The 26,947-nt window shown below is 42.1% G+C and overlaps 2 protein-coding genes across 3 annotated transcripts in view; one reads left to right on the forward strand and one right to left on the reverse strand.

Annotated features, from left to right (window-relative positions):
* The window catches only part of LOC122775037 (glutamate receptor ionotropic, NMDA 2D), a 110,280-nt gene that overhangs the window by 71,014 nt on the left and 12,319 nt on the right, over positions 1-26,947 (reverse strand). The window lies entirely within an intron of this gene.
* pitpnc1b (phosphatidylinositol transfer protein cytoplasmic 1b) lies at positions 450-17,784 on the forward strand. Of its 2 annotated transcripts, none has more exons than XM_044034721.1 (10): positions 450-1,123; positions 7,973-8,121; positions 9,602-9,690; positions 9,941-9,948; positions 10,113-10,184; positions 11,473-11,565; positions 12,581-12,736; positions 13,531-13,594; positions 13,857-13,940; positions 16,129-17,784. In XM_044034721.1, exons 1-10 carry the CDS (start codon positions 1,076-1,078, stop codon positions 16,287-16,289), a joined length of 924 nt encoding a protein of 307 aa, XP_043890656.1. In that variant the 5' UTR covers positions 450-1,075; the 3' UTR covers positions 16,290-17,784. The 2 variants fall into 2 exon arrangements, with proteins under 2 accessions (XP_043890656.1, XP_043890657.1); XM_044034722.1 differs by having other exon boundaries at positions 7,978-8,121.

Below are 26,947 nucleotides of genomic sequence, written 5' to 3' on the forward strand. Positions count from 1 at the left end.
CTTACTGACTAAACAGAGATTCAATTAAACCCAGCCGAAGGTCATGAGGTAATACAATGTAAGCGAGTCAGGTGCCGTGCTTAATGGAAGTCCTCACAGCTCTGGTAATATTTAATCCAGCGGCCCGCTCCGTCTACCCCAGTGTGTCAGCCAGTCATATATCCTGACGGCTGTCAAAGCCCCACAGTCTGGAAGGAGATAATGTGTGGAATGCACTTCAAAAATCTAAGAGTGACGTTAACAAACTGTGTTACATAATGTTGCAAGATATAATGAGATGATAGAGGATGTTATTAAAATGAAACGGGGGGAAAAAAGAGATAACAATCAGAGAAAGGGAGGGGGACACACAGGTGAGGAGGTCGTAAAGTGCAGTAGGCGGGTGGATACTATATGAGAGGGAGGGAGCGAAGGAGGGAGAGAATAAGATAAGAAGAGAACAGGCAAAGGAATTTGTGAGGAACTGAAATGAGCAGAGAGCAGCTGAGGGGAAAGGGAGGAGCACCAAACTGAAACCAAGGTTACACATGTGAGGAGGACTCGAACAAAGCACAGAGAGGAGAGGGAGAGAAGGGCATGAACAGGTAGAGTTAGTCAGAAGAAGGCTTCAATCCGACCACGCCAGCTACGTAATTACAAGTTTTTCCCCAGTGTGTTGACAGAACGCAGACAGAACGCAAACACAAAGCAAGAGAAGCGGCAAACACAAAGGGCAGCTCAAGACTGGAAAGCAGAAGTAAGAGGAGAAGGAGGCAGAGACAGCGGTTTATTAAGTCGCGTCCTGCACAATAACTGAAGGGGGAAAACAAAGAAGGAGAGGCGAGGCTGTAAGGAGTGAACGTGGTGCTAAAGTGGGAAAACAAAAGGAGACTCCTTGTCCAAGAGGACGGACTTGAATCCATGGACTACTGACATCAGCAAAACAAAGGAGTAGAGGCGTCAGAAAGCAGGTCACTGCAGTCCAGCAGCAGTTGCAGCTCCCTCGAGCGTCTACTATGCAACCAAGTCAACTGACATAGACAGAGAGTCAAGCTCAGGCACAGATCACACAGACAGTCCTCAGTGTAACAGCACCATGTTGATGAAAGAGTACCGCATATGTATGCCACTGACTGTGGACGAGGTAAGTGTTTGTCTTTCCCACACTCCCACAGACAAGTGTGTCAAGTTTCAATTGAAAGACACAAAGGGTTTGGTTTTTTTTTTCACTTTAAAATGTGAAAGTGTTGTTTCGACTTGTAATCTGAGAAGTGTTAATACGCTGATAAGAAAAGTGCCAACGCAGCACACAGAGCTCCCGCGGCTGCTCCGCGGGAGCTCTGTGTGCTGTGTTGGCACAGTAGGTAGCGTAGCACGTTCAGCATCAACAGCCCCGGCCAATCTGACGGAGCCAACGCACATCACCTGGCCAGCAGCTCCACAGCGCCGCGGTTGTGTCTAAATTATCTCCCATCTGTCGGCTTCTCCGATTCCCTGGCTTTCTTTTCTGTAACACTCCTCGAGACAAACACAGAACGAGTCCAACTGGTTGCGAGTTTTCAAGATCCAAAATCAAACAAAAGGTATGTGGCCTGCAGCTTTACAATGTAAACAAGGGAGATCCCACGAGACAGAAGATTTAGGTTTATGTGACACAGTGTCCTTCGAATGGAATGTCAACATCACACACACTGCACTCCCCCCACAATTGTACCTGTTACCACAGCAATGGCTGTGACGTGTAGCAGTCGAAAATAGGATTTACAGTATCAGTGCAGGACACAGAGAAACTTTCAGCTTTCAGTAAATCCTATTTTTGTAAGTTTACATGAATCCAAGCCATTCACAGTGTCGTGACCCTCGCTCCATTTTAAAAAGAAAGCCGTTTTGATTTTCAGCGTGAAATATCCAGTATTATTTTGTGTAACACAATGCATCGCCACTGTGTTCAGGAATGCTCAGTATTGTTTTGTGCCGTGGGAAACAAATAATGGCTGCAGCTCAGGTGGTGTGTAGACTTGGTGGTTCAGTCTACGCCTCAAGATATCAACATGATCAAGTTTCACGGGGCGAGACGTTGTAATGTCCATGTTTAGAGCACAGCACACCTTCCATTCGTGTAAATAAACCTAGACATTGCCAGAGTTAGTCGCAGTCGTTCCCACAGGACCCAAAGATGGTCCATGAGATCATTTTTGGGAAAACGAACAAACGCGTTCAGTGTTTATCAGTGGAAAAATTAAATTGAATAATAGAAGGCAGAGTATAGGAAATTTCAATAAAATTCAATAAAAGATTATATACATTAAAATAAAATGATAAACCAACCAAATATTATCAAATCGTCATAAGCTTTAAAAGTAAAGTAAGTTAAATGAATACTTTAATTCAGAGTTGACAGGTTTGGGGCTGGTTTGAGGATCTTAAAAACACGCAGGCGTGAAACCAAAAAAACAATAACTAAATGGTCTAAAATAAAGTCAGGAGCGACGCCATAAAGGGCTTCAAATACAATTGATAAAATCTTAAAATCAATTCTAAAACAAACAGGGAGCCAGTGCAAGGAGGCTAAAAGCAGAGTGATACGATCAAATACTTATTAGCCCTTTAAAAGCCGAGCTGCTGACAGTCCACAAACATATCAAAGCTTTATGACGTAAGCCAGCAAAGAGTGCTGTAGTCTACGTCAAAACATGCACCACAGTTTTCTAAACGTCTGGGATTTAGTATGGATCTTATTTTGGCAGCAGGTGATAAAAACAGGCCTGGACCACCTTTGTGATACGAGGATCAAAACCAAGACCAGTGTCACATTGTAACAGGTTTGATGGGTTTGAACCGAAAGCCAAAATGGAAATCCAGCCAACGTCAATCAAATTAAATGTCATTAAATCAAATTGTACTCCTTGACATTAAAGATAGTACTGCGGTGAAGTTGCACCCTGCAGGAGAGTGTGTTCAGAACATGTTTGAAGTCAAGTCTGTGAAAGACAGGAGATGTTTGTATAATCACATCGATCTGTGACATCACGATCATTACAAAAACATTTACAGCTGTGAATCATAGCAAAGTGACAGGAGAACAAATGTACGGACGGATTTCGACAAAGTAAAAAATACAAAGTACATGTTTGCAGAGTATTTACTCCGTTTATCAGGACACACCTACAACATCAGCGGTCCATCACCGGTCATATATTCACTTAAATGGAGATTATTCATGTGTAGTTGAGGGGGTTTGAGTTAATTGCCTTATAATTATGCACCTGCAGGTATAAGGTCCAGCTCTCAGTGTGTCACTGTTTTGGCAACGCCTGCACATCAAGATCAAAGAACAAAAGCTGCACAGATACAAGAAATCCTCCAAGTCTCTGGAAAAGAATCTCACACAGTGCGTCTTTAGGTCAAAAAGAAACGAACCTTCATTTGATTTATTACGTTCAGTAATGTGTTAATGCCTGAAGAGCTTCAGTTGGTTTTTATGGATGCTACAAATCCCTACGTTAAAGGTAAAAACAAGTATCATTCTAGGTTTTTGAGTACGCGTGTCTTCCAAAAACAGTCTAATTTTAATTGTCTCTGAACACACTGTAGCTTTGGTCTTTGCACTTACCACTGTATCACAGTTGTTTTGAACTTTTATTTCATTTCAATCATAATTTCCTTCACTGCCACTTGCTGTCACACCTCACACCTGACCCCCTGCAGAGACCAGCTATTTTTACATTTCAGGACTTTGTAACAAACTCAAAGCACGGAAACCTATCATCGCCTTTTTAGAGACAGAGACAGAGACAGAGGGAGGGAAGAGAATGCATGCCAAACGCTGTGCATGAGTTTCTCATCACTCACATCACTCACTGCAGCCGTTAAGAGAACACAATAGTGAATTATGGAAAGATAAGGCGTCTTTCAACATGGTGCTAAGATATGTTGCCTCAAAAGTGAAAAAACTGCACAACCTTTGTGGGAGGAACTCATCAATGTGCTGTTTGTTCAGTCGTAAGATGATGTAAAAGCACCCATCGTTATGATTAATTAAGTCCCATGAATACACAATAAGTAAATATTGAATGTTGACATTTCCCTGTAGTGGGACGATGAAGGAGGAGTGTCACATGATGCGAACAGAGAGTGTGAAGGATAGAAACTGATCTCTGTCCTCTTTCTCTCTTCCAGCCCATCTGCATCGGTTTTAACGCTTATTTAAAATAGTGCTTTCGTGGTACAATAAATGACATGACAGTGGCCACAGCTCAAAAGTTAAGTTTCAATTTTATAACAAAGTTTACCAAGAACTTTTATAGCTGTTATAGTTTACCACAAGCTTTTTTACTACCTGCTCTGGCGAGGCTCAAAGCGAGCCGAGCTGTTACTATGCGTGACGTGGTCAGACCACTGATTGTCGTCACTGGAAGAGTCATGAGCAACACGTCTGACACAAGAATGAAACCGAACAATGCCGAAGTGTAGATCAGTTAAAAAGACTTAACAATCCTGAAAATGTAACGTTAGAGTTAATCTCCAAATCTGTCTCCTGGTTGGCTGGTGTATTTAGTGACAGCACCGCTGAAAGCCTGCGATCACGAGCGGTGAGCCGCATCACAACCCCTGCTGCTGTGTTTCAGTCCAGAGACTGTGTCAGACAGAGTCTGTGCTCCGTGGCGTGGTGGGACCATGTGCTGGGAAAGTGGCATAAATCAGCAATAGATACATCAGCATTAGTGGAAATAAATGATTGTGAAACGCATGTACTTTTTATGTGTTCACGAGAGTAGTAGTTTTTGCAAAAGGACATGACCTGCAACCAGCCACCTATTGGTCCACTCATATTATGTGTGGACACCAGTGTGATTGACATTTCAATAGAAGAAGACCCGAAACTAGTGACTGAGATCATTAACTCCTCAGGAAAATCAAGTCAGACGTAGAACAGAGGTGATTGCTCCAAGACAGCAAGGGGAGCTCAGCTCTAAAATGTCATAAAATAAATGGTCAAATATTGATTATATACCTATACAGTATTTCATTACTAAAGATTCGCTAGAACTCAATCAACTGACTCCTTGGCTCAGAATCAGCTGTTTCTTCTTCTCGTACATTGCCGCAGCACTTGACAGCTTGACAGTGACTGGATAAATGCGGCAAAAACGCGACTTCCAGGGAAGCTCAGCTTCTCTGGGAGTCAATAGAGCAGTGGGGGGTACAGCCGCTGGGCTGATGCGTGATGATTGGAGGAACTGTATAAATAACTGGGCCTGCCATTGAAATAGAGTTATTTTTGCAACCATCGAGTCTTCCATCACACCTCCTAGGCTTTATTTTAAACATGGAGGACTTATGCCGCTGTTCATCGGTCAGGTCAAGTCCAAACAGTTTAACCCACAATCTCACAAAGAGCTTTGCAGTGACCCTGCATCACTGGTGTGGAGCCTACAGCCAATCACAGCAACAAAGTTATAGCATTTCAACAGAAAAATGTAAATAAATGAATCTAGTACCATTGTACTTTCAGTTTCAGAGTATCAAACATCACATCTAACCAACCCTCCTTTTTTTGATAGATTATTATTATAGACTCAAACAGTTCCTGGATGGATAACATCAGTCTGAGTGGAAGTGGGGTTCAGACGCCTCTGCGAGAGCGAAACACACTTGATCTCACTGATTGGTTTGGTTTTTACACTCTTTTTTATCCTCTTTATCCTCAGAGCCTCTATATATATATTCAGATTAGGAAAATCACCCAAAGAAATACATCAAACAGGGGGAAAAAAAAGGAGAAACATCAGGAAGAACGACAAAGGTGGGATCTGACAGATATGAGCATTAGATCTATGAACATCCTTGCACACAGGTTTAGTGTGTGAAAGAGAAAGTTATATTAAATATTTTGTTATGGACTCATAGTCAAGTAAAAGTAAAAAACAAATTGTGCCTCATTGTTGCCTCGGGGCAAAAAACGTCACCGGTTCAGATCCCAGTTTGGCTACGGCCTTTCTGTGCAGAGTATGCATGTTCTAGACACATAGCCACATTATCTTATGTTAGTTTTACTTGTAACACTGTTTGTACATTTCATCATCAGTGATGATGTGCCCATGTGCACATTTGACTGTTATATATGTTGATAGTTTGACTGCCAACTTATAGCCTCAGTTTAACTTTTTGAGCTTCCACAACTTCATTTTATTATTTCTGTCTCCTCTTGTTCATAGATCTAATGCTCATATCTGTCAGATCCCACCTTTGTCGTTCTTCCTGATGTTTCTCCTTTTTTTTCCCCCTGTTTGATGTATTTCTTTGGGTGATTTTCCTAATCTGAATATATATATAGAGGCTCTGAGGATAAAGAGGATAAAAAAGAGTGTACAAACCAAACCAATCAGTGAGATCATGTGTGTTTCGCTCTCGCAGAGGCGTCTGAACCCCACTTCCACTCAGACTGATGTTATCCATCCAGGAACATAATATCAATCAAAAAAAGGAGGGTAGGTTTGATGTGATGTTTAAAACTCTGAAAGTACAATGGTACTAGATTCAATTATTTACAATATTCTGTTGAATTGTCACAACTTTGTTGCTGTGATTGGCTGTAGGCTCCACACCAGTGATGCAGGGTCACTGCAAAGCTCTTTGTGAGATTGTGGGTTAAAATGTATGGACTTGACCTGACCGATGAACAGCGGCGTAAGTCCTCCATGTTTAAAATAATGCCTAGGAGGTGTGATGGAAGACTCAATGGTTGCAAAAATGAATGGAAGGCCCAGTTATTTATACAGTTCCTCCAATCATCATGCATCAGCCCAGCGGCGGTACCCCCCCACTGCTCTATTGACTCCCAGAGAAGCTGAGCTTCCCTGAAAGTGACATTTTTGCCGCATTTATACATTATCGTCAAGTGCTGCGGCGTTGGACCTTGCACGCAGCTTTATACGTGATCAGATAATGTGAATATGTGTGAATAAGTGTGTTGTACATCTCTGTACACCACACACACACACACGTATGCGGAGACTAAACGTGGTGTATGAAGAACTTTGCAGAGGAGGTCTCGATGGTGCAGTGTTAATTTAACTCTTTAAGCTGTTTTAGGAAATGTTGTTTTTTAAATGCCAACTTGATGCATCAGATAATGAGATCATTGTGGTTCTGTCCAATATAAGATTCAGTGCTGTCTGTTATCAGTCCCTGCTGTGGAGGCACTGGTACAGAACCCTCCTTTTAACAGTGTAGTTATTTATATTTATGTGCTGTTTTTAGATGCTGAATATCAGTATGAACTTCTTTGCACTTCTGGAATGTTTTATGAATTGTTTCATATTTCTAAGTATTCCATCCATTTACTTTCTACCACTTTCTACCACAAACACGATGTACAGAGATGAACATTCACAGTCTCACATTCACAATCAATTAAGAGTGTCCAATTAACCTAATCCCACTCTGCATGTCCTCGGATTGTGTAAAGAAGCCAGAGTATCCGCAGAAGTAACGCGCGCACACACACAGAGGAGAACATGCATGCTCCGCACACAGAAAGGTCGTAGGTCAAACTGGGATGTGAACTGGTGACATTTTCGGCACCGTTTGTTTTTTTCTTTTACTGGACCATGAGTCCATAACAAAGGATTAAATATGACTTTCTCTGCAAAAACAGCGATATTATAATGCTGAATGGTAAAAATGAACACGCTGAGCAGAGCCACAGACAAGTCAAAACAATGACCACCATACGTTATTAGTCAGACTAAACCGAGGCACGCTTCAGCTGCAAAGCACCTTAGAGAATTGAATTGTGCTTTTTTACTGCCAATAAACTTAACTTTTATACGTATGAGTTCATTTAAATGTTACATAACAATATCAGACCTGCTCCACTATTTACCATTTTGATTGCTCCCTTCACTCATCATTGGGAAGATGTTTTTTCCTCGTGCTTCATCTTTGCTCATGACATGTTTTTTTTTCTCTCCCTCTCCTATGGATGCAGTATAGGATCGGGCAGCTATATATGATCAGTAAGCACAGCTGTGAGCAGAGCGGAGGGGGAGAAGGGGTAGAGGTGGTGAGAAACGAGCCGAGTGTTCACCCCGAGCACGGACCTGGACAGCTGACCGAGAAGCGAATCTACCTCAGCAGGTACGCAGCTCTCCCTAACAACTAATGATACAGAGAACCTGAGCCTTATCCTCAGGTTGTCAGCTCTGCCATTATGATAACTGATTGTGTTTGATCTTTGATCTCTTGCTTCACTGTAAGGCTGGGCGTCCTCTAGAAGTTTCATGTATCACCGCTGACAGGCAATAAAACAAATTCTGCATCTAAAGTCCAAGTGACCTCCATCTGAAACATGCTGAGGCCTGTTCTGTGGTATGACAGCGGGAATGTTGTTCTATCTCATCCTCCAGCAAACCGTCAAGGTTTTGTCTGTGTGAAGAACAGACTTTCCAAAACACGTCTGCGTCATCCTGACGCTGGTAATTAAAGGATTGTTTTTGGATTTAGTCTCTGATTTTCCCATTGCAGTGTTGAAACTATATCCTGATGCGTATTACATTACACACACAGATTACATGTGTGTGTAATGTAATACTATCAACTATCACATTACATGTGTGTTATGCATTCACACAAAGCATATAACAACACATTAGGTCATAAACAGATGTAAGGAAGAGAAGCTTTTGTTAGAAAACAGGCTTTTTTACTTTATGGCAGTTTGTTAAGATGAGAGATCTGATCCCACACATGTCTGTACATGAGAGTGTGTATTCATAGCTTAGCATATAGCATTAATAGTGGAATCAGACGATTAAGAAAGAAAGAACAATACAAGTGTTTTATTCTGACTTGTGTCAAGTGTTGTGATTATATATTGTATGCATAACATATATGACAAGATAATATTATATGATATATTCTCTGTAGGCTTCGATTAAAACACAGCAGCGGATGAAAGTAAACAAAGAAGAGAAGGAATTTAAAGCTAAGCATGATCACGGTTTTTGTGCTGAAAGAAAGGTTTTTTTTTTTTTTTTAATTATTTGCTTTGTATGGCAGCCCATTAATCAGAGAACTGTGATTATGACGGAAGCCAAGAATTCTTATTTCATTCTAAAGTCATTTCCTTGCCCAGCACTCACCTCACTCATTACCCCTCATGTATCCTCAACTCTTATTCTAATCACCACTACAAACCAAAGGCTTAATCCTCAAATAAACTCTTAAGGAAGTGAATGTTCCGACTGTGGAGGATTTTCCTAATCTTCCTGTGCTTATGGGACATTTGGTCCACATGTGTTACAAACGCACACACACACACACACAGATGTAGAGTTGGTGTACCATATATTCTACCTCAATCGTGTTCTGACATGTGACTTAGCAGAAACAGTAACAATTAATCACCACAGGTGTAATTGGAAATGAGTCATACAAATGAACAGTATGGTGAGAGTAGCCTACAGGTAATTTGGCTATAAATGGCACAAAAACCACTTAGTAGCTCTCCGTCTACCTCTATAATCTCTCCTCCTCCTCGCTGACTTCTTTTCTCTGACAGTAATAAGTCTTTTTTTTTTCCCCTCTCTCGCTCTCTCTCTCCCTGTTTTGCTGTCAGTAAACTGCCGTCCTGGGCGAAAGCGCTGGTCCCGAGATTCTTCTATGTGACAGAAACAGCGTGGAACTTCTACCCGTACACCATCACAGGTGCTTCTGTGCGCGACATCGGATCACTTTCACCTTAATGCATTATACAAAACATATTTACTTTTAAACAGCTGCTTTCCCAAGTGCCATTAAATATTTATCAGTACGTATGCGTGCACTCCGCTGTGAACACGTGTATGTGTGCGTCTCCATGTAAATGTGTGCGAGAGCAATTGCGTGGTCATGCATGTATGAGTTACTAATGCTGTTTTTTTTCCCCCATCCATATTGAATGTCCCCGATGCTGCAGAGTACTCGGTAAGTATTCTCACACATCATTTACTGTACATGAATCTGCAACAGAGAGCTCATCCTTTTTTTAACCACTATCAGTGGATCTAATCTGCAGCCCTGCTTTACACTCCCTCTATCTCTGCCCCTCTAACTGTTTTCTCCCATTTTTTACCCCGTCGCCCCTGTAGGTATCATTCCTCTCCAAGTTCAGCGTCCGCATTGAGACGAGATTTGAGAACAACAACGGCGATAACGACAATGTGAGTATGAGTGCGAGCAGGCAAGAGGTGAGGAAGATGGAGTGATTAGCAGAGAAGAGGGAGGAGAAGACGAGGGATTGCAGTTTTCTCTGCAGCACAAAGAAAATGTTCATCAAATTGATGGGGTCCATTACGAGGAAAACAAGAAAAGCACAAAATGCACTATTGGCAGATCTATTAACCAGACACGGTGACCATGGCTGCAGTGCTGCATTTTGTCCTCAGGCCAACACACACACACACACACACACACACATTCACAGAAATTAGTTATTATACCTGGCTGTGTCTTCTGTAATTGAAGAGTCAAGAAACAAGACACAACATGTCAAAATGTGGTGATAAAGGCTGCAGTTTGAGGACAGAAATGTGGTGAATCTCGTTCCTTGTCCCACCGTTGCAGGTTACTCGAGGTTATTTCAAACAAAACAACATCAGTCACCGTCTGCACACTTCAGTTGTTATAGTATCGCAGAGATTTCACTGAGATACTTTTGTTTAAGTCACATTTTCAATGCATGACTTGCAGTGCAGTATTCTGACAGTCTGGAGTTTGTTCTGCTGTGGGTTTCAATACATTTCTTTCTTTTTGTCTGACTATATACACTATATACTATATATATATATATATATATATATATATATATATATATATATATATATATATATATATATATATATATATATATATATATACACACACACACATATAATGTATATATACACACTGTACACCACACAGATAACAGAGCAAAACCATTACGAGGAGACTGTGAGAGCGTCATGCACTGAGCACATTGTGAAAAGCTTCACTATACTATTCCATACAAGGGAAGGAGACCTCGAGTAGACACAGACCAAAAAGAGCACAGGGTATTATCTAATGGCAGATTTTTCAGTAAGGTTTTGTTTTCAACAGCGAAACAAACTACTTCAGTGGGGCATTATGGGGGGAAAACTGCAGCGTCCTCTCTCTCTCCCTCTGTCAAGGAAAAGTGTATTCTGCTCTCATAACTCTCTTTTTCCCCCCCGCTCTTTTAATATCCCTCATACATCCTTGTTTTTCCCCCCTCACTCCCTCCTCTGTCCTCTCTGTTCTCCCCTCTCTTTACTCCAGTGTGATTTGCTCCAAGGGCCTCAGGGTGGGATATAGTGAGGGGTGTTATGGTGTGTGACCTTAGTTTTCTACACAGATACGCATCTACTCTGATCCTGCTCTTTGGTGCATGTGTGTGTGTGCGTGTGCTTTCATTATACTGTATGACCTCCCCACTCTGTTTGGGTGTAGGTGTTCGGGGACACGCCGACCCCAGCAGAGAAAGTGAGTTTCCTGGATATCGTCAGTGACCCCATCCCTGAGAAGCACTATAAAACGGTGGAGGTACGTGCTGTACAGTCACAAACAAAAAAACTAATGACTGTGGGAGGAGAAAAAAAAAACTTTGACGATGACAATTTATTAGGAACATCTAGATCTTTGTTGATACTTCAACTTATTGGTCAGTGGTGCCTCACAGCCACTTCCTTTTCCACCTCCTTCCAAAACACAACGCAAATCTCAAAGGAATTTTATAAAGACCAGAACAAAAAAGACAATAGAAAACACACACACACACACACACACACACACACACACACACACACACACACACACACACACACACACACACACACACACACACACACACACACACACACACACACACACACACACACAGCTGCACTAGTCAGGACTTTGACATCAGACCCCAGTCCTCAGGTGAGCCTGCAGAACTGAACGGACGACTCTAACTGAGCTTGAACAGCACAGCAGAGTGCTCCTCGTCAGACTTTACACAAAAATGCATTATTCTCCGTGCAGCGCGGGGATGACACAGAGCTGCTACCCTGCTGCACTGAGGAACACAGAGAGGCGCGTGGAGCTTAATCAGCATCGAGTGAGCTCCTTTGACAATGATTTACAACTTTACATACTTGTATTTTTACATCTAAACGAGCATAAATCAGCGATAACAGGGTTCAAAAGTGTAACACTCCTCCACCGCCTGCGAGACCTCGGAGATAAAGGTCAATGCAATGGCCACAGATACACAGCAGCATGCGGATAAGCACATGTCAACACACACACACACACACACACATCTACAGACAAACAAAAAAACTGCAAAGACACCAATTTTCTCTTGTCACAGATGCAGAGATGACTGCATCACATTTCCCTCTGATGGAATGTGTAGAGCAACAATGTATTGGCACCTCCAAGCATTCTCTTTTACTCACGTACAGTCCCACACACACACACACACACCTATAGCTATAGCTGAAGACGTCTCATGGGGCGAAAGGTTCTGCAGACTCAGCGAGTAACTTATAGACCCACTGTTTGCTCTGTGCAGGACCTGAGTCTCTGGCAGTCAAGTAAAACTCACAGAGGGCCTCTGGGGGAAGGATGGAGAGACAACCACAAACCCATTATGTGCTCCTATAAGAGGGTGCAGTGCAGCTTTGAGGTCTACGGCTTCCAGACCAGAACTGAGGAGTTCATACACAAAGTGAGACAGAGCTTTTGATGGTTTTTTCTTTCACCGTGCCTTTTCCTTGCATTTACAGTTATGAGCCCTTGCAATATAAGTTGGGGAAATGTGAATTTACAGCTAATTGGAAGTGCTTTGCTCTGTGTGAGCGCTGCTTTCTGCACACTGGACTTTCTCTATCTATACTTCAGCCGCAGTGCTTGGAGTTGGTTAGTTTTTATTACCTCCTCAAAGAAGGTTATGTTCTTGGCTGCATTTGTTGTTTTTGTCTGACTATTTGTGAGTTTGCAGTCTCTGAGTGATTTCCCTAGTTGGTGATTTGTTTGTGACAAAGAAATCATTTGCTCATTAATATATAGAAATGTACACGACAGTTGGTGGCCTTTTTTGGATGTTACGCTTCACCGGTAAGAGGCCATCTGTTCCTCCAGCAACACAAAGGTTTTCAGAGATTCTCACAGTGCGGGTCAGCGGAATGAGTCAAACACCTGAAGGAAAAATCATTCTCAACACATTTATCTTACACAATGAAGCAAAGCAATGAAGCACGAAGTGACAGCACTAAATGCTAAAATAGGAACATCCCTTATCCCCACATCTTTACAGCAAAGCCAGGGTTTTATTTGGAACGTAATTTCACCTTCAACTGCACTGAGATAAGTTTCCACTAATATGAGCTGATTTTTCTCTTATCTCAACCATCACAAACTATTGCCTTTATTTTGAAATGGAAAATCGAAGCAAATGTGACATTTCACACACAGGGCTGCAAACCTCTTTTGCTTTAAATGGACTCTCTGCTGTTATTTCAGAACATTCGGGACATTCTTCTGGTCGGCCACAGGCAAGCCGTAGCATGGATAGACGAATGGCACGGTGGGTCGGAAATGCAGCGGCAGTGCAGCTTTATAGATTTTAGATAAAACATTAAAAGCAGTGTAGTTGCGTTTTGTATTGGATTTAATCATATTCATATGTATATATATCTATATATATAGATATATATATGAATATGAACATATATATATACATATATGTATGTGTATATAAATGTGCATATATATACACATATATATATACATATTCTGTATAAGTGCACATTTCATACTTCTGTATTTGTACTTCACTCTCTCCACAGGACTGAGTTTGGACGATGTGAGAGATTATGAGCAAACAATGCAAGAGAAGACCAACAGCAAAGTCAAATCCGATCTGAACACAGGTGAGATTGCAGCTACTGCTCTGCACTGTAATGAAATAGGAGTAAGACTACATTCACACTGTACTCATCATACACATTTTCATAGAGAAGCATTTTCAGCTTTGCATAAGCAGTGACCTGTGTCCATAATAACACACCCAAAAACACATATTTCACATTGTTACAATGGACATGCACATGCAGGTGTAAACAGGAAGCTCATTCTCTGCTTGGTTTCACTACTAATGAGAAACAACAATGGTGAGAAGTCACTGTAGAGAGGTGAAAGTGAGAATAAAGGTTAACAGAGGTTTCCGTTCACAGCTGATAGTCAAGTTGTGGCCGAGAAGATACGATCGGGGAGGGAACGGTCTCCGATAACTGTCTAACGCTCAGTACATAAACATCAACGTAGTCGTAGAGGATTAATGGCAGGACACATTACACATCGTCAATTATCAAATGCAACCCCACAGTTTCTAAATGAAAAAGGAGCAAGCGTTTCCAAACTTCTCCTTTTTGGGGGACTGAAAATAGCAGGGAAGTGTGGATGATAGGCATATCCGGAGCAGAATTAATGTTAGTGTGGATGTAACATAAGAGTGGTGAAGGGGCAGAGAGAGGAAGCAGTGAATAAGAATAGTCATAGACGGAAAAAAGGGCAGTCAGTGTGAGATGTATATTTGTGTAACAGTTATTTTTGCATTTAATGACTGCATGATAAGTGGGGAGTACACAAAGGTAACACTATAACTCCCATCTAAAACACACATCACATGTTTTACATCTGTAAAAATGTACATTAAAGTGAAACAGGTATTTGTATTTTGTATTTATTTAGCCTGCTATGATATTCCTTGTTATCAAGGAGTGCCAAACTGTGCTATGAGTGAATTACTCTGTACTGCTAACAGGCTTGCCTTACACCACCAGTGCCTTAGCTGTGCCCCACAAGTACCCAGATGGCTGGTGTACATCTGTGGGAAAAATAAATAAATAAATAAAATGGAGAGTGAAGAGCAGTTGGGAAGCAACACAACACAAGGAGCAGTGAGGAGGAAAAGACAGAGGGCGTATGCCCATAAAAGGATGACAGAAAGACAGATGCAGGGAGAGAGAACAGTGTAGGCTGGCTCATGAAGTGATAATGCCACTGTGTCGGTCTGATAAACAGTGTAATGCAGCCACCTGCTGAACTGTCCTCATCACCAGCCCCTCTCATCATACAGAAGCAGCCACTGCAGCAGTTAACTGCAAATGTCAGCCATGGTAGGGGTCTCTGTGTGTGTGCATTAGTGTGTGTGTGTGTGTGTGCGGCGCGGCGCACTGGTGCTTGTATTTGTTCCCTCTTGAGGACCAGTAGTCCTCATGGAGAGCAATTCTTGTCCTAATGAGGCAGAATGTCATGTCTGAGAAACTAGTTAAGTTCATGGCTCAGATTGGAACTGTGGTTAGGTTATGGTTAGGGTTGGACGTTAACTGGTTCTGGTCAAGGTTAGCGATAACACTTTGGTCCAAATGAATGGAAGTCAATGCAGTGTCCTAAGAAGAATAGCTGTGCAACCTGTGTGTGTGTGTGTGTGGTCACCCTGCCCCCTTCTGGTTAGTCTGGTGAACCTCAGCTGGATGTGAGCGATATCAAGAGTAGAATTACCAATATGGCCTGTAGCATATTGCTGCATACACACTCTCCCCCTCTCCCCCCGTCTCTCCACCTCCTCTACCCCTGTGTGTGTGTGTGTGTGTGTGTGAGATGAGAGACATCAAGCTGCATCAAATCTGCAGTCATTGCTCAACCCTGCTGCAGCTCGCTGCACTGCTGTGACCCCCTACAGGCCAAGTTCCACTACTGCACTTGTGTCTGCACAGACCAACTGATTTCCAGTTTCCATCCCATGCCTTTCCTTCATCTGCCGTTATACAAAGTAAATGGATGTCATTTACTCTAGGGAGTCTAAGGAAAAGTCAAGTGTGTGAGTTGAATAGCAATAAGGGGTTTAACTAATGTGAATCTAAGTGTACGACAGAGCTCTTAAGTATACTTAAAGAAATTGGAAAAACAAACACAGTTCTCCTTCTATTCCCTCAGTCTTTTTTGTTCTTCTCCCTCTTTTATCTCCATCTTGTTGCTTCTTCGTGACATGAAGTACAAATAAATAGGAGAATTGTGCATGAGGAACAATATAAAATATCTATCTATCTATCTCAGGGCCACCGACCGCCTCTCGTCCTGTGTTCTCTCGCTCCATCTCGGTGACAGACGAGCGTTCCCTGATGAAGATGGGAGTGACGACTGCAGCCATACCTGACCCTCCACCCTCCTCCTCTGTGCCACACAGTCCCATTCGCCTCCACTCAACCCCTGAATGATGCCGCGCACACGCACGCATTCACACGCACACACACAAGCACGCACACACACGCACACACACGCACAAAGAGCATACTGTACAATGCAAACAAAGAAAAAAACAATTGTGCTCACTTAGATAAGTAGATCAGTAGCACTTGTAGCTATCTTAAATATAAGGCTACAGCCAGCCACTTGTTAGCGTAGCTTAGCATTTAGACTGGGGACAAGGGGAAACAGCGACCCTTGTTCTTTTGCATAGCCAATTGCAGAGCTATCTTCAAAACACTGTGTCAGCAATAGAGGTTTGGCCGCAGCTATTATCATTCTGCTGCAGGAAAGAAGAAGAAAAAATTCATTGGATTGTTTTTATTTCTTGAAACTGCTTGAAACGGCAGTCTTCGTGAGCGGAGCTATGTCCAGGATGTAGGCCAGGAAGATAGACGTGAAATTGGCCAGCGACCTGAAAAGAAAATTAATGACAGTGAAGGATGTGGCAAATAGTTGGCCACATTTGTTGTTAGTCTGTGAGCGCAACATCAACAAAAAGTAAAAGACAGTTTTGGATTAGATTTTGTGGGGAAGCCCGTGATGGAAGACATTGTTAGAATTTGGCGGTGATCTGAATACGAATTCATATTAAAAAAAAAACAAAAAACAATTGTTAAAATTGTGAGATAGGCGAGAGTATTAATACTGAGAAACTGAGCGCCCTTGCTTGGGTTTGCACTAAGACAGAATTTCTTCTAGTTTTCTGCATGTGGTTTGTCAGCTGAAATCCACCCATCTACAAACGATAAGTCAAACTTGTCCAAACGTAACATAGTCAACCTACTAATGCCTACAAAATAGATTTTTCTGTTTTATACCAATATTATGGAGTAAAAAGGGAAATATAGCGAGTGGGAGGATGTTGAAACCACTGTGACAGAGACAGGTTTGAAGGCTCCTGGGTTCCACTGGTATCGATCTTGTCTTGTTGTCACCAGAGGATGAACAAGTGTATTTCCCAAAATAATCTCTAAAATCACCACAGAAAATGTTCTCTTCCTATGCAGACGCTGTTGCACACGCAAGAGCACATAAGCACTTTGTGCCTCAAAGTTTCAATTTCTTCTTTTGCATTCTGACGCCTCCTCGTCTCGTCTTCGGCAGCATATAAATGTGGTGCATTTCAGGTCTGTCTCAGTTGGTCCCTCAGCCACAGAGCCCCGCAGGGCTCTCCAGTTCTTTCCCAGCGACCAGCCAGAGGCATACAGACAGATGCATAAGGAGTTTAATAGAGTGGATCTAATGAGAGAGCAGAGGAGTGTGTGGGGGGGGGGCTGTCAATGCTATGGATCTGCTCCCCGCTCCACCTCAGCCAATAGGTCAGACCAGGTGTATTGACAGAGGGCAGTGAGGCATTGTATTGGTTCCTTGATCGCTTAGCTGAGGGCTGCAAATGGGTCAAACCTGGACTGAACTTCAATTATGAGTCAATGATGTCATCGTGTATGTATATATATATATATATATATATATATATATATATATATATACATACACATACATACAGTTTACATATATACATATACATATGTACCTTAAGAGTAGTTTGGGGTTAAACAACACTGAAACCTAAACAGATGTTTATAATTCAGAAATCATTTCCTGTTGTTCATTGTAAAACACTTTGAATGAGATTTGAAAATGCTTATGTTGAGCATGTATTTTATAATGATTTTTACTAATAAATACACTTATACTCTTTCCAATGAGAGGTTTCACAAGTGTCCTGATGTCTGCACAGAGAAGCAAAAAAAGGACTCACTGCACATAATATCAGCCATGTTTGATCTGTATTGACCTGTAGCGATGGACCAGCTGCTGGCACATCACAGCCCTCTCATGTAATCTACTCACCAATTTCACACTTCTGTGCCCTGTGGAACAGGCTCCAGCAGCACTGGACCACTTGGTCCAGCCTAATTTGGCTGTGGCTCATGGCAGTTTTCTCTATGCATGGCAATTGAGGAGAATAATGAATGTTTAACACACACAGCGGGGATGCGAGTTGGGCAAGTGTGCATGTCTGTCATCACTGTATCGCTTTATTGTTCAAGACTTTTCGGACAAAAGCCAAGGCATGTCCCAGAGAGACTTAGAAGTCCCCCTGTGATTGACAGGCCAACTGCGTTGACTGCCGCAATAAATAGCTCGCATTAAGAGGCTCATTATAGCGTCTTTTATCCATACAAATCAAGAGACAGCATGACAATTTGTTATTAGCTTCCCGACAAATGGCGTGCAGGCGTTCGTCGCATACACATACCAACTCATACATACATGCACTCAATAATCTTTGTCTCGCTGTCTCCTTTCACAGTAGCAGCAGGAGGCTGATATGAAAGAACAAGTGCTCAACGCAGGCAGGAGTGCTCACAAGTGCTGCAGTGGGAGCACAAAACTGCCGGTTGAGCTGCATTAACATCATCTCTTGCTCTTTTACTTCATCACTCCCATTAAATTATTTTCTCTAATTATTGTCATCTGTACTCTTTTCCTGCCCCACTTTTTTTTTTCTCCCCCCATCCTCTTCCTTTTTTCATTCTTGAATTTTTCCCTTGATCTCCTTTTGTTGCTTTCCTCATCTTCATTCCTCAAGAGAGCCTCTAAAGAAGATGTACTGTGTTCATTACATGGAAATGTTCCCCCTGGTACATTATCATAGATCCTGACCCCGTAGCGCTGAATCATCCCGCTATTCCCATTTGGGCCCGTCAGACCCCACAAATAGCACGGCAGAGGAAAGGCGGTCACGGGATGCTCTCGTGAGCCGCGTCCCACCGACTGCATTGCAGTCGCCTGCACTGCACTGCACTGCACTGCACTGCACTGCACTGCACACTGCAGTCGCTCTCATGTGGAACCTTGAGCTATAGACGCCCCTGAGTACAAAAGAGAGGGTGACAGGACAGCAGAAGTAGAACATAATGCAAAAGAAAAAGACAAATGAAGAATAAAATGAAGCAGGACAGTTTTAAAAAGTGGGAGGTAAACCTGGAGTCCATTAGTCCTGATAAAAAAAAAAATGGAGATAAAAAAAAAACCATGTCTATATGTCTGCATAACTCTTCCTCCACAGTAATGGCATTTTGCCAAACCACACTGATGCACGAGCTTCTCCTCCAGATCAATATACACTCTCCATTCACTCGACGGACAGTAATGCAACTGCCTCATTTGACGCTCTGTGTGTGTGTGTGTGTGTGTGTGTGTGTGTGTGCGCATCTCAGCCATTAAAAACGAGTGACCATTAAGCTGCATAACAGAACGACGCTAAATGAATCGCTTAGTCCACATGACAACATTGACCTACAGTGTGTGTGTGTGTGTGTAATCGCTGTGTGACAAGAGGGTTAGGATGTGAAGTGTGATGAGGCTGAGTTTAAGGTTGGGCATTAACTGGTTATAGTTAAGGTGTTGGTTCAGTCCTAACAAGAGTTGCTGCACATGTATAATGAAATGTGAATGAAATGGCACAACAACATTGTGAGAGTACTAACGTCCCTTTGTCTGACATGGCATATACCGCTCTCTCTTTCTCTGCATGTGTGCTAGTGTGAATTCCCGCGAGTCGAAATTCTTGCATGTGACTAAACGGTGAGGCCAAGATGCTTGTGTTCCCCTCATTACAGTGTCAGCGATACAGTTTTGAGCCCACTCAACCACATAAATGACTTCAAATCTAGCGTGTGCTAAGCCTCACCACTGGGAGCCCAATTTGTAACCTCTGCCCAGTAATAACGTTAACTGGACTTTATCTGGGGACAGGCAGAGTGTAAAATTCATACAGTATCTGAGAGAACTAATTGAACCAATTAAGAAAGTGAATATGGATTACAGCGGGACCGTGAACACACACATACCCACTGGAATAGAGTCGGAGACCACTGCTTTCGCGCGATAATGCTCGTCACTGCGAATGGAAGGCGGTGCAGAGTTTCAGTGCGCTGCACAACGACACCCCCCAACGCTCAACTGGCTGCATTTACACTGATGCGTTTTCATTTCCTTCGCAGCTGATCCCAGGGCTGCTATTCCCATAATTAATTGCACGCGGGTAAAGGAAAAGTCAAGGATAAGTGTTAAACTCTCTCACACACAAACACAAAGGCGATGCTAATTTTGGTCCACACAAACACACATTTGCCAGAGGAAACAAAAAAGCATCAAGTATGAACAAGATGACACCCAGAAATCTGCACAACAATTTAAGCCTTGGGTGCTTCATGCTTTAAATATCTTAATCAGCAAGGCCATAAAGCCTCCTGATTTTAATTGCACCACCATGACTATTAAATACATAACAGCCATTGCAGTCATCTTTCCCATATGTTTGCTAAAAGACGAGGATGGATTAGAATAGTGAGTGAAATACATTATAATACAAGGCTTTTTATTGATCTCCAGAGGTAGATTTTAATTTCCCCTGCAGGATATAGATACAAACAACATTTTCTTTTTCTTGTCGGCTCCAAAGAACAAGAAAAGTCAAGAGGCAGGAGACACTCGAATAATGTACGCTATTGTAAAGAAGCTTCCTAAAACAAAAGATATGTCTATATATAAAAAAGGATGTCTCGTACGCTGCTGAAACAATGCATCATTTTGTTCTAAACACCGTCTCTGGAGGTGTAGCATACACAGTGGGGATAATACAAGGTTAGAAAAGTGACCTTGTTCGATTGGCTGCCAGTTTGAAGTCACTAAGGCATTGAGAAACCCTTCAGAGAATACTGGTTTCTACAGTATTATGACAGAAAATAAGTGAATACAAACAGCTATTACACAAACAGGGCTGTGGACGGGAGCTCTGTTTGCTATACGCACGTTAGATTCTTACTGATGCAAAATGTAAAAACTGGGTTCACATGCTGAGGGGCGGGGGGTGTGCTTATCACAAAGCAGCAGCAGCAGCAGCCGCAGCCGCAGCCTGGCTGTTGTTCAAAAGGTAAAATTGAAGTACAAATCAAGTCATAATTAAATTTGTCCACAAAAAAACACAGTGAAAACAAGGAGTATAGAACACCACAACACCTATGCTGCTGTTTTTCTACTTCTAATAAAAGGTCCAGTGTGGCACTTTTCTCCTATAGAGTTCTAGCACGACTCGGCCCAGCACGGCCCAACTCTACTCTGTTTATTCTGATTTCCCATCAGCGATAGTGCCTGATACTTCTTTAGTACCTGCTCTGGCGAACAGCTTTTTGCAGCTGTGCCGCCACATCAGCTTAAAGGGTGATGAAAGGTTTTTCTTGTGTTCATAATTTGTTTCTACTTCCAAGGTTCAAATGACACAGATTATCCATCTAATCCCTTCAAATCTTTCTCTAATCTACCAATCTTAACAGCCAGAGATTGTCAATGATGATATGTACAGAATGTTTGATGCTTGTGATGCTTTGTGTCTCAGTCTGTGTCCATGTTGACTGACTGTCGAGTGAGATATGAGCAGATACAGTACATGTCACCTGGTGACTGGCTTGTCAGCAGCAGTTCAGGATGACAGTGAGAAGTTAGTTGACATGCACACTGGAGCAGAAGTATCTTCTCATTTCCCCCAGCTGTCACTTTAGTCTATGTTAGTACTTCTGCAGTCTGCTATGATGGGTCACTGAACCCTCAGGCTTTTAAAGAGAAATTAGACTCTTTCTTTTGTCAGAAACCTGGAGGCTTCTTCTTCTTCTTCTTGAGAATTAAAGCTCATAAAACCCTTTAAATAAAAGTATATATTCCTCCCTTTCAGGCCTGAGGGGTTTTTATAAAGGAAATGCGAGAGGGAAAAAAAATAAATTTATGAAGTAAAATGTACTGATTTAAACACGGAATAGCTTCATGAAAGACAAAATAACATAAGATTACCGTTTCAAGCTTAAAACCTTATACTTAGAAGACAACATAAAAGTAGAAGACTGCTATATATCATTTACATTTATGAATGATTCTCTGTCAAAAGAGAGGCGCACATTAACAGCTGCTTGTCGCTTGTGTCTCTATTTCTCTCTGCTCTCACGTCACTTCCCTGTTGTTTTCTCTCCGTCAGTAAATTGTTACCAGTGGGAAACCAAATGGAATGAGGGTCTGAAGTTCTAAGGAGAGCAAGCACTAAAGCCGAGCAGGCAACAGATTTAAGTGACATGTGGTACAGTATCTGTCTGCCTCCTTCAGTCCTAGAGTTATATATCTCTGTGTGTGTGTGTGTGTGTTTGTTTGATACTGCAGATGCATGAAGATAAAACAGAGGGAGGAAAAATAGAACTCAGGTCCCCTTGTGACCCCTCGAGGCCCCGGGCCGACTGGTTTAAATAAAAATTGATTATTTGAGGATGTAAATTGAGAAAAGTCAATACAATGCTCTCAAATCTGAAAAAGTCATAGACTGTATGGTAATGACTAGCCAGGCCTTTACTCCGTATAAACGCCCACATGCTTTTTATTCCCCTGCTGCTCACACAACAACTATTACAACTTCCCATAGCTCTGGGCCAAGTCTTCCTCTCACCCTCTGTCTCTCTCTCCGTCTCTCATCTGCGCTCGTTCCCAACTTCGCAAGCTGCGCCGTTTTATTTGCTAATGAAAGAAATTAAAAAGATCTTCACTGAGGTGATTTTTGGAGCAAGCAAACAGAGGGCTGTCATTACTCTATCATGCACAGGCGACAATGGGTGGAAAGAAATATGACGAGGAAGTGAGCAAAGAGAGACAAATCAAAGAGACCCGGCTGTCTGCCTCACTTTTATTTCAGGTTCCGGCTAGATCTATAGCTGCTGCCTTCAGGAGAAATCCACCCCTGAATACTCTAACTCTGGCATAAGTCATCAATCTGTGGTGTTCAGGGGATTGCAGGAGTTTGTTTGTCATGTTGTTAACATTTATACTCGGTGCGGTGTGATTGCGGTGTGGAATTATTTGTTGAGAAAACACACACAAAAAAAAAAAAGATTTAATATACCTTTATATTTTATAATGTTGTTGCATAAGATCCAGTCCGGTGTGTGGGTTTTCATGCAGATTTTGGGAGAGTGAGCGGCTTTCGCTCTGTCAGCTGGGATTTGCACCAGCAACCTCGCGACCCTCATGTGGAGGATAAAGCAGTAGAAGATGAACGGACGGATGATCTCGTCCTTCTCTGGATAAGAAAAAGAAGGTGCATATTATGTATTTTGAGGTTGTTTCCACCACACCCACACACATTCTGATTCTACTGAATCCGTCTATAGTATAATAGTCTAATTTGCCACCGTTTCATAATGAACTCAAATATTTTAGATTCCCCTAATGTTTCTGCTTCGTTGCTACATTGCAGATCCCTTGTGTAGTTCTATTTGTGGCACTGTTTGCCCCGTGCTCACTGGCGTCACACACTCATCATATTGTCATAAAAGTTAATTAGCTGTTTATAAGTGTGATGCAGTTCTCGCTCTCACCTGAGAATGAACTGCATCACACTAGAGTTCTCAGATCTGGAGCATTAGTGTTTTAACTGGAGCAAAGGTCACCACTTAATATAAAGCTATAATTTATTATTTTTTTTATTATTTATTATCAAATCAGACACTTTCACTTTGAAATTGTATGAAATATCCTAACAAAAACCGTTACTGCAATATGATTATGGAGTATTGTGACAGGTTTTGAGGACATTTCTTCAAAACACCAGCCCCTCCTGACCTGACGAGACACTGAGTGGCCCCAGGTCACTCGAGGTCCAGGAAATGAGGACTAATTACATGTAGTGTAAATGACCACATGACAACACTCTGCTTTTCATTTCTGATACCCACACTGCCCGCATGTGAGACATGAGTCTCATTTGAGTCAACCACGCTGCTTTTTCTGGAAAACAGAACTCTTGTCTATTTTTAGACGGAGACAATGATCTTTCACCACAGTTTCAAAGTCTATATCTGTCATATACTCTACAAACACGACACATAGAGTATGTGCAGCTTCATACTGAAGATGCTGCTGACATTTAGTTGATTACAGAGCAGTATTAAAAAGTATATTATGGCATTATCAAAGGGCAATCCTGTGTTAAGATAGAGCACCTGTGCCATAGCAGATAATGTGCCCGTGTGAACGGCAGAGGTAGTGACACACACTCCAGGGAGAGATGAGGAGGGAGGAAATATAGACTGACTATCAAAGGAAAGTAACTTCCCACAGTCAGAAGACAACGGCAGAGAGCTGAATTTTAGTCAAAACAAAAGTTACGCATTTTTAGAAAAGCAGTGAATTTAATGTAATGTAATTGAATATTATAGTACTATAGTGCTTTCTTTTATAGCATTTTTCCACTATAGAGCACCACCTCTCCTCGACTCTACACGGTTTGGTTGGTTTTCCATTCCAAAATAGTACAACCTCAACGTGGGCGGAGTCATCACAGCACAGCTGCATGAAACTGCCATGACTTTATTTTATATGCGACACACACACACACACACACACACGACTTGTAAAGCAGTTATTTTCCATGTAACTGATTCATTAGAATTAGTTCATTAAAAAGATTAGTTGAGTACTTCCTCCATGACTGGAGCACAGACTCTGACACAGTCACTGGACTGAAATACAGCGGCAGGGTTTGTGATGCGTTTACAGGACTTTAAGTCTTTTTTAACTGGTCTACAGTTCAGGTTCGGTTCTCACGCCTCTTCCAGTGAAGATACTCGGACCAATCAGTGCACGGCAGTCTGACGACGTCACGCATAGTATCGACCAGAACAGGTACTGTAAAAAAGCACCAGGTACTGTTACTAATGGAAAAGCAAAATAACCGTGCCGAGGCGAGTAGCGCAAGTGGAAACACGGCAATTATTCATTTAAGTAATTTAAATGACATTTTGCTGTCGTATTCAATTTGAAAATGAACAAAAAAATGATTTCATTATACTTGATTTAATAGTCACACTGTCGAGACTTCACTGGTATCTGGTTTGTACCAGTAATAACCAGTAACCAGTCATCTGGTATCATTGTCAAATGAGTTCACATAATGCTGACGAAGTCTATCAGCTGCACATGACACTCTCTCTGTTCCTCAGTACAGAAGCAGAAGCACGACAACTAGTAAACCAAGTGAACTCTAGGTTAAGGAATTACCCCCGGTTCTGTGAAACATGAATGAGGTGCTGAGATACAGAAACGAATGCTGGAAGAGAACAGTCAGAATGTGGACCTCGAGTCGTCCTCTCAAAATCTCTGCAGGCGTTACACACTGCAGCTTTAACCACTTCACCAACTACACGTTCAAGATCTTTGGGGGAAATGTCTCTTGATATTTGAACGGACAAATGCTGCTGTAGTTTGGTTAGTACACGTGTACACTCGCACTACCCCCAAACCACTAGTTTAAGCAGTATATAACAAATGGATGTGATGTTTCTGGTTTGAAAATGAAGAGCAGAAAGTAGGATGAACATAGCAATTAGCCATCGGGAGCAACTCCACTGGTTGCAAGAAGGACTCTGCTTGAATAAAGGTCTATGTGGAAATAAGCCGACCTCTCGAATGATGTATAACACCAATAAACATTGGAAAATTATGTTTCCATTTGAAGATATAATAGAGAAAAGAGCGTGGCACATACGAGTGGACACCAGTGTGACTGACAGCTGGTGCAGGTGACATCTGTGTATTTCCAAAAAACTGCCACGGTGTTGGAATTAGTGGAAGAAGGTGGAGGATCTGCTAGTGCAGCAAAAACAATAACGATTCTACCAAAACAAAGTCGAATCACAAACACAGGCTGTAGCAGAGAAAGCTGTCCCCAGGAGCATCTGTCTTGTGGATTTATCTTTTTTATTATTATTATTTAAGCTGCATTGGTTAAAAAAAAAACCCAAAAAAACAAGTAATTGAAAATAACAAATGGTGCTTTTTATTCATTAAGTGAAATTTCTGTGTATTCCCTGAAGTTATCAGGGTGGAATGCAGCTTAAACGTGCCTGTGAGCCTGTGTTACTGCTGTGGACAACTGCATTGTACAGTCGTGTCTACTTGCTTCACAGGCCTATTATAGAGACATCAGGGGAGACAGACGCCGACTCAGACAAACAGGTCACCCTTACCTGGGCTGCAGGATAAACAATTTCCCTTTCACCACTGCTCTGCCTCCCTTATTTTTTTTTTTGTCTTTCTACCCTTCATCCCTCTATCAGCGCTGCTCTCCTGTTTTCTGCCAGCCTGCCATTTTACTGCTTCTCTCCATTCTCTGTCCCCTTCTCCACATCCCAAACTGGTTCCTGTGTCCCACCCTTCCTCCCACCTCTGAGAATTAATATTAAAAAGGTGGCAGCGTGTGTGTGTGTGTGTGTGTGGTTAGAGGGGAGGGGGCGATGAGAGGAGGACAGCGTGTACAATGACCTTACTCGCAAATCATTGCCTCATGTACAGCAAGCATGTCCTTGTTGCAACACCATAACAGCTCCAAGCCTCAGACCACAAAGCGGCATAAACAAACACACACATCCTCACACACACGTCAACTGCTTCCCCTCTCTCTCGCTTTGAGCAGCACCTCGTCCGTTTATTATCCAGCCTTAAATATTCACTTAGGTAGCTAATTTGTGATTTATTGCAAACTAGGGCTTATATTCCCTTGTAGCTGAGTGTTGCAGAAACATAT

Source organism: Solea senegalensis, linkage group LG9 (genome assembly GCF_019176455.1).
Source record: "Solea senegalensis isolate Sse05_10M linkage group LG9, IFAPA_SoseM_1, whole genome shotgun sequence".
Taxonomy (NCBI): Eukaryota; Metazoa; Chordata; class Actinopteri; order Pleuronectiformes; family Soleidae; genus Solea; species Solea senegalensis.

Excerpts from the sequence above, each read along its gene's own strand:
- pitpnc1b (XM_044034721.1), top strand. The coding sequence starts at position 1,076 with ATGTTGATGAAAGAGTACCGCATATGTATGCCACTGACTGTGGACGAG. Across the intron at positions 13,595-13,856 it reads ATGGATAGACGAATGGCACG|GACTGAGTTTGGACGATGTG; the intron begins GTGGGTCGGAAA and ends CTCTCTCCACAG. Across the intron at positions 13,941-16,128 it reads CAAATCCGATCTGAACACAG|GGCCACCGACCGCCTCTCGT; the intron begins GTGAGATTGCAG and ends TATCTATCTCAG.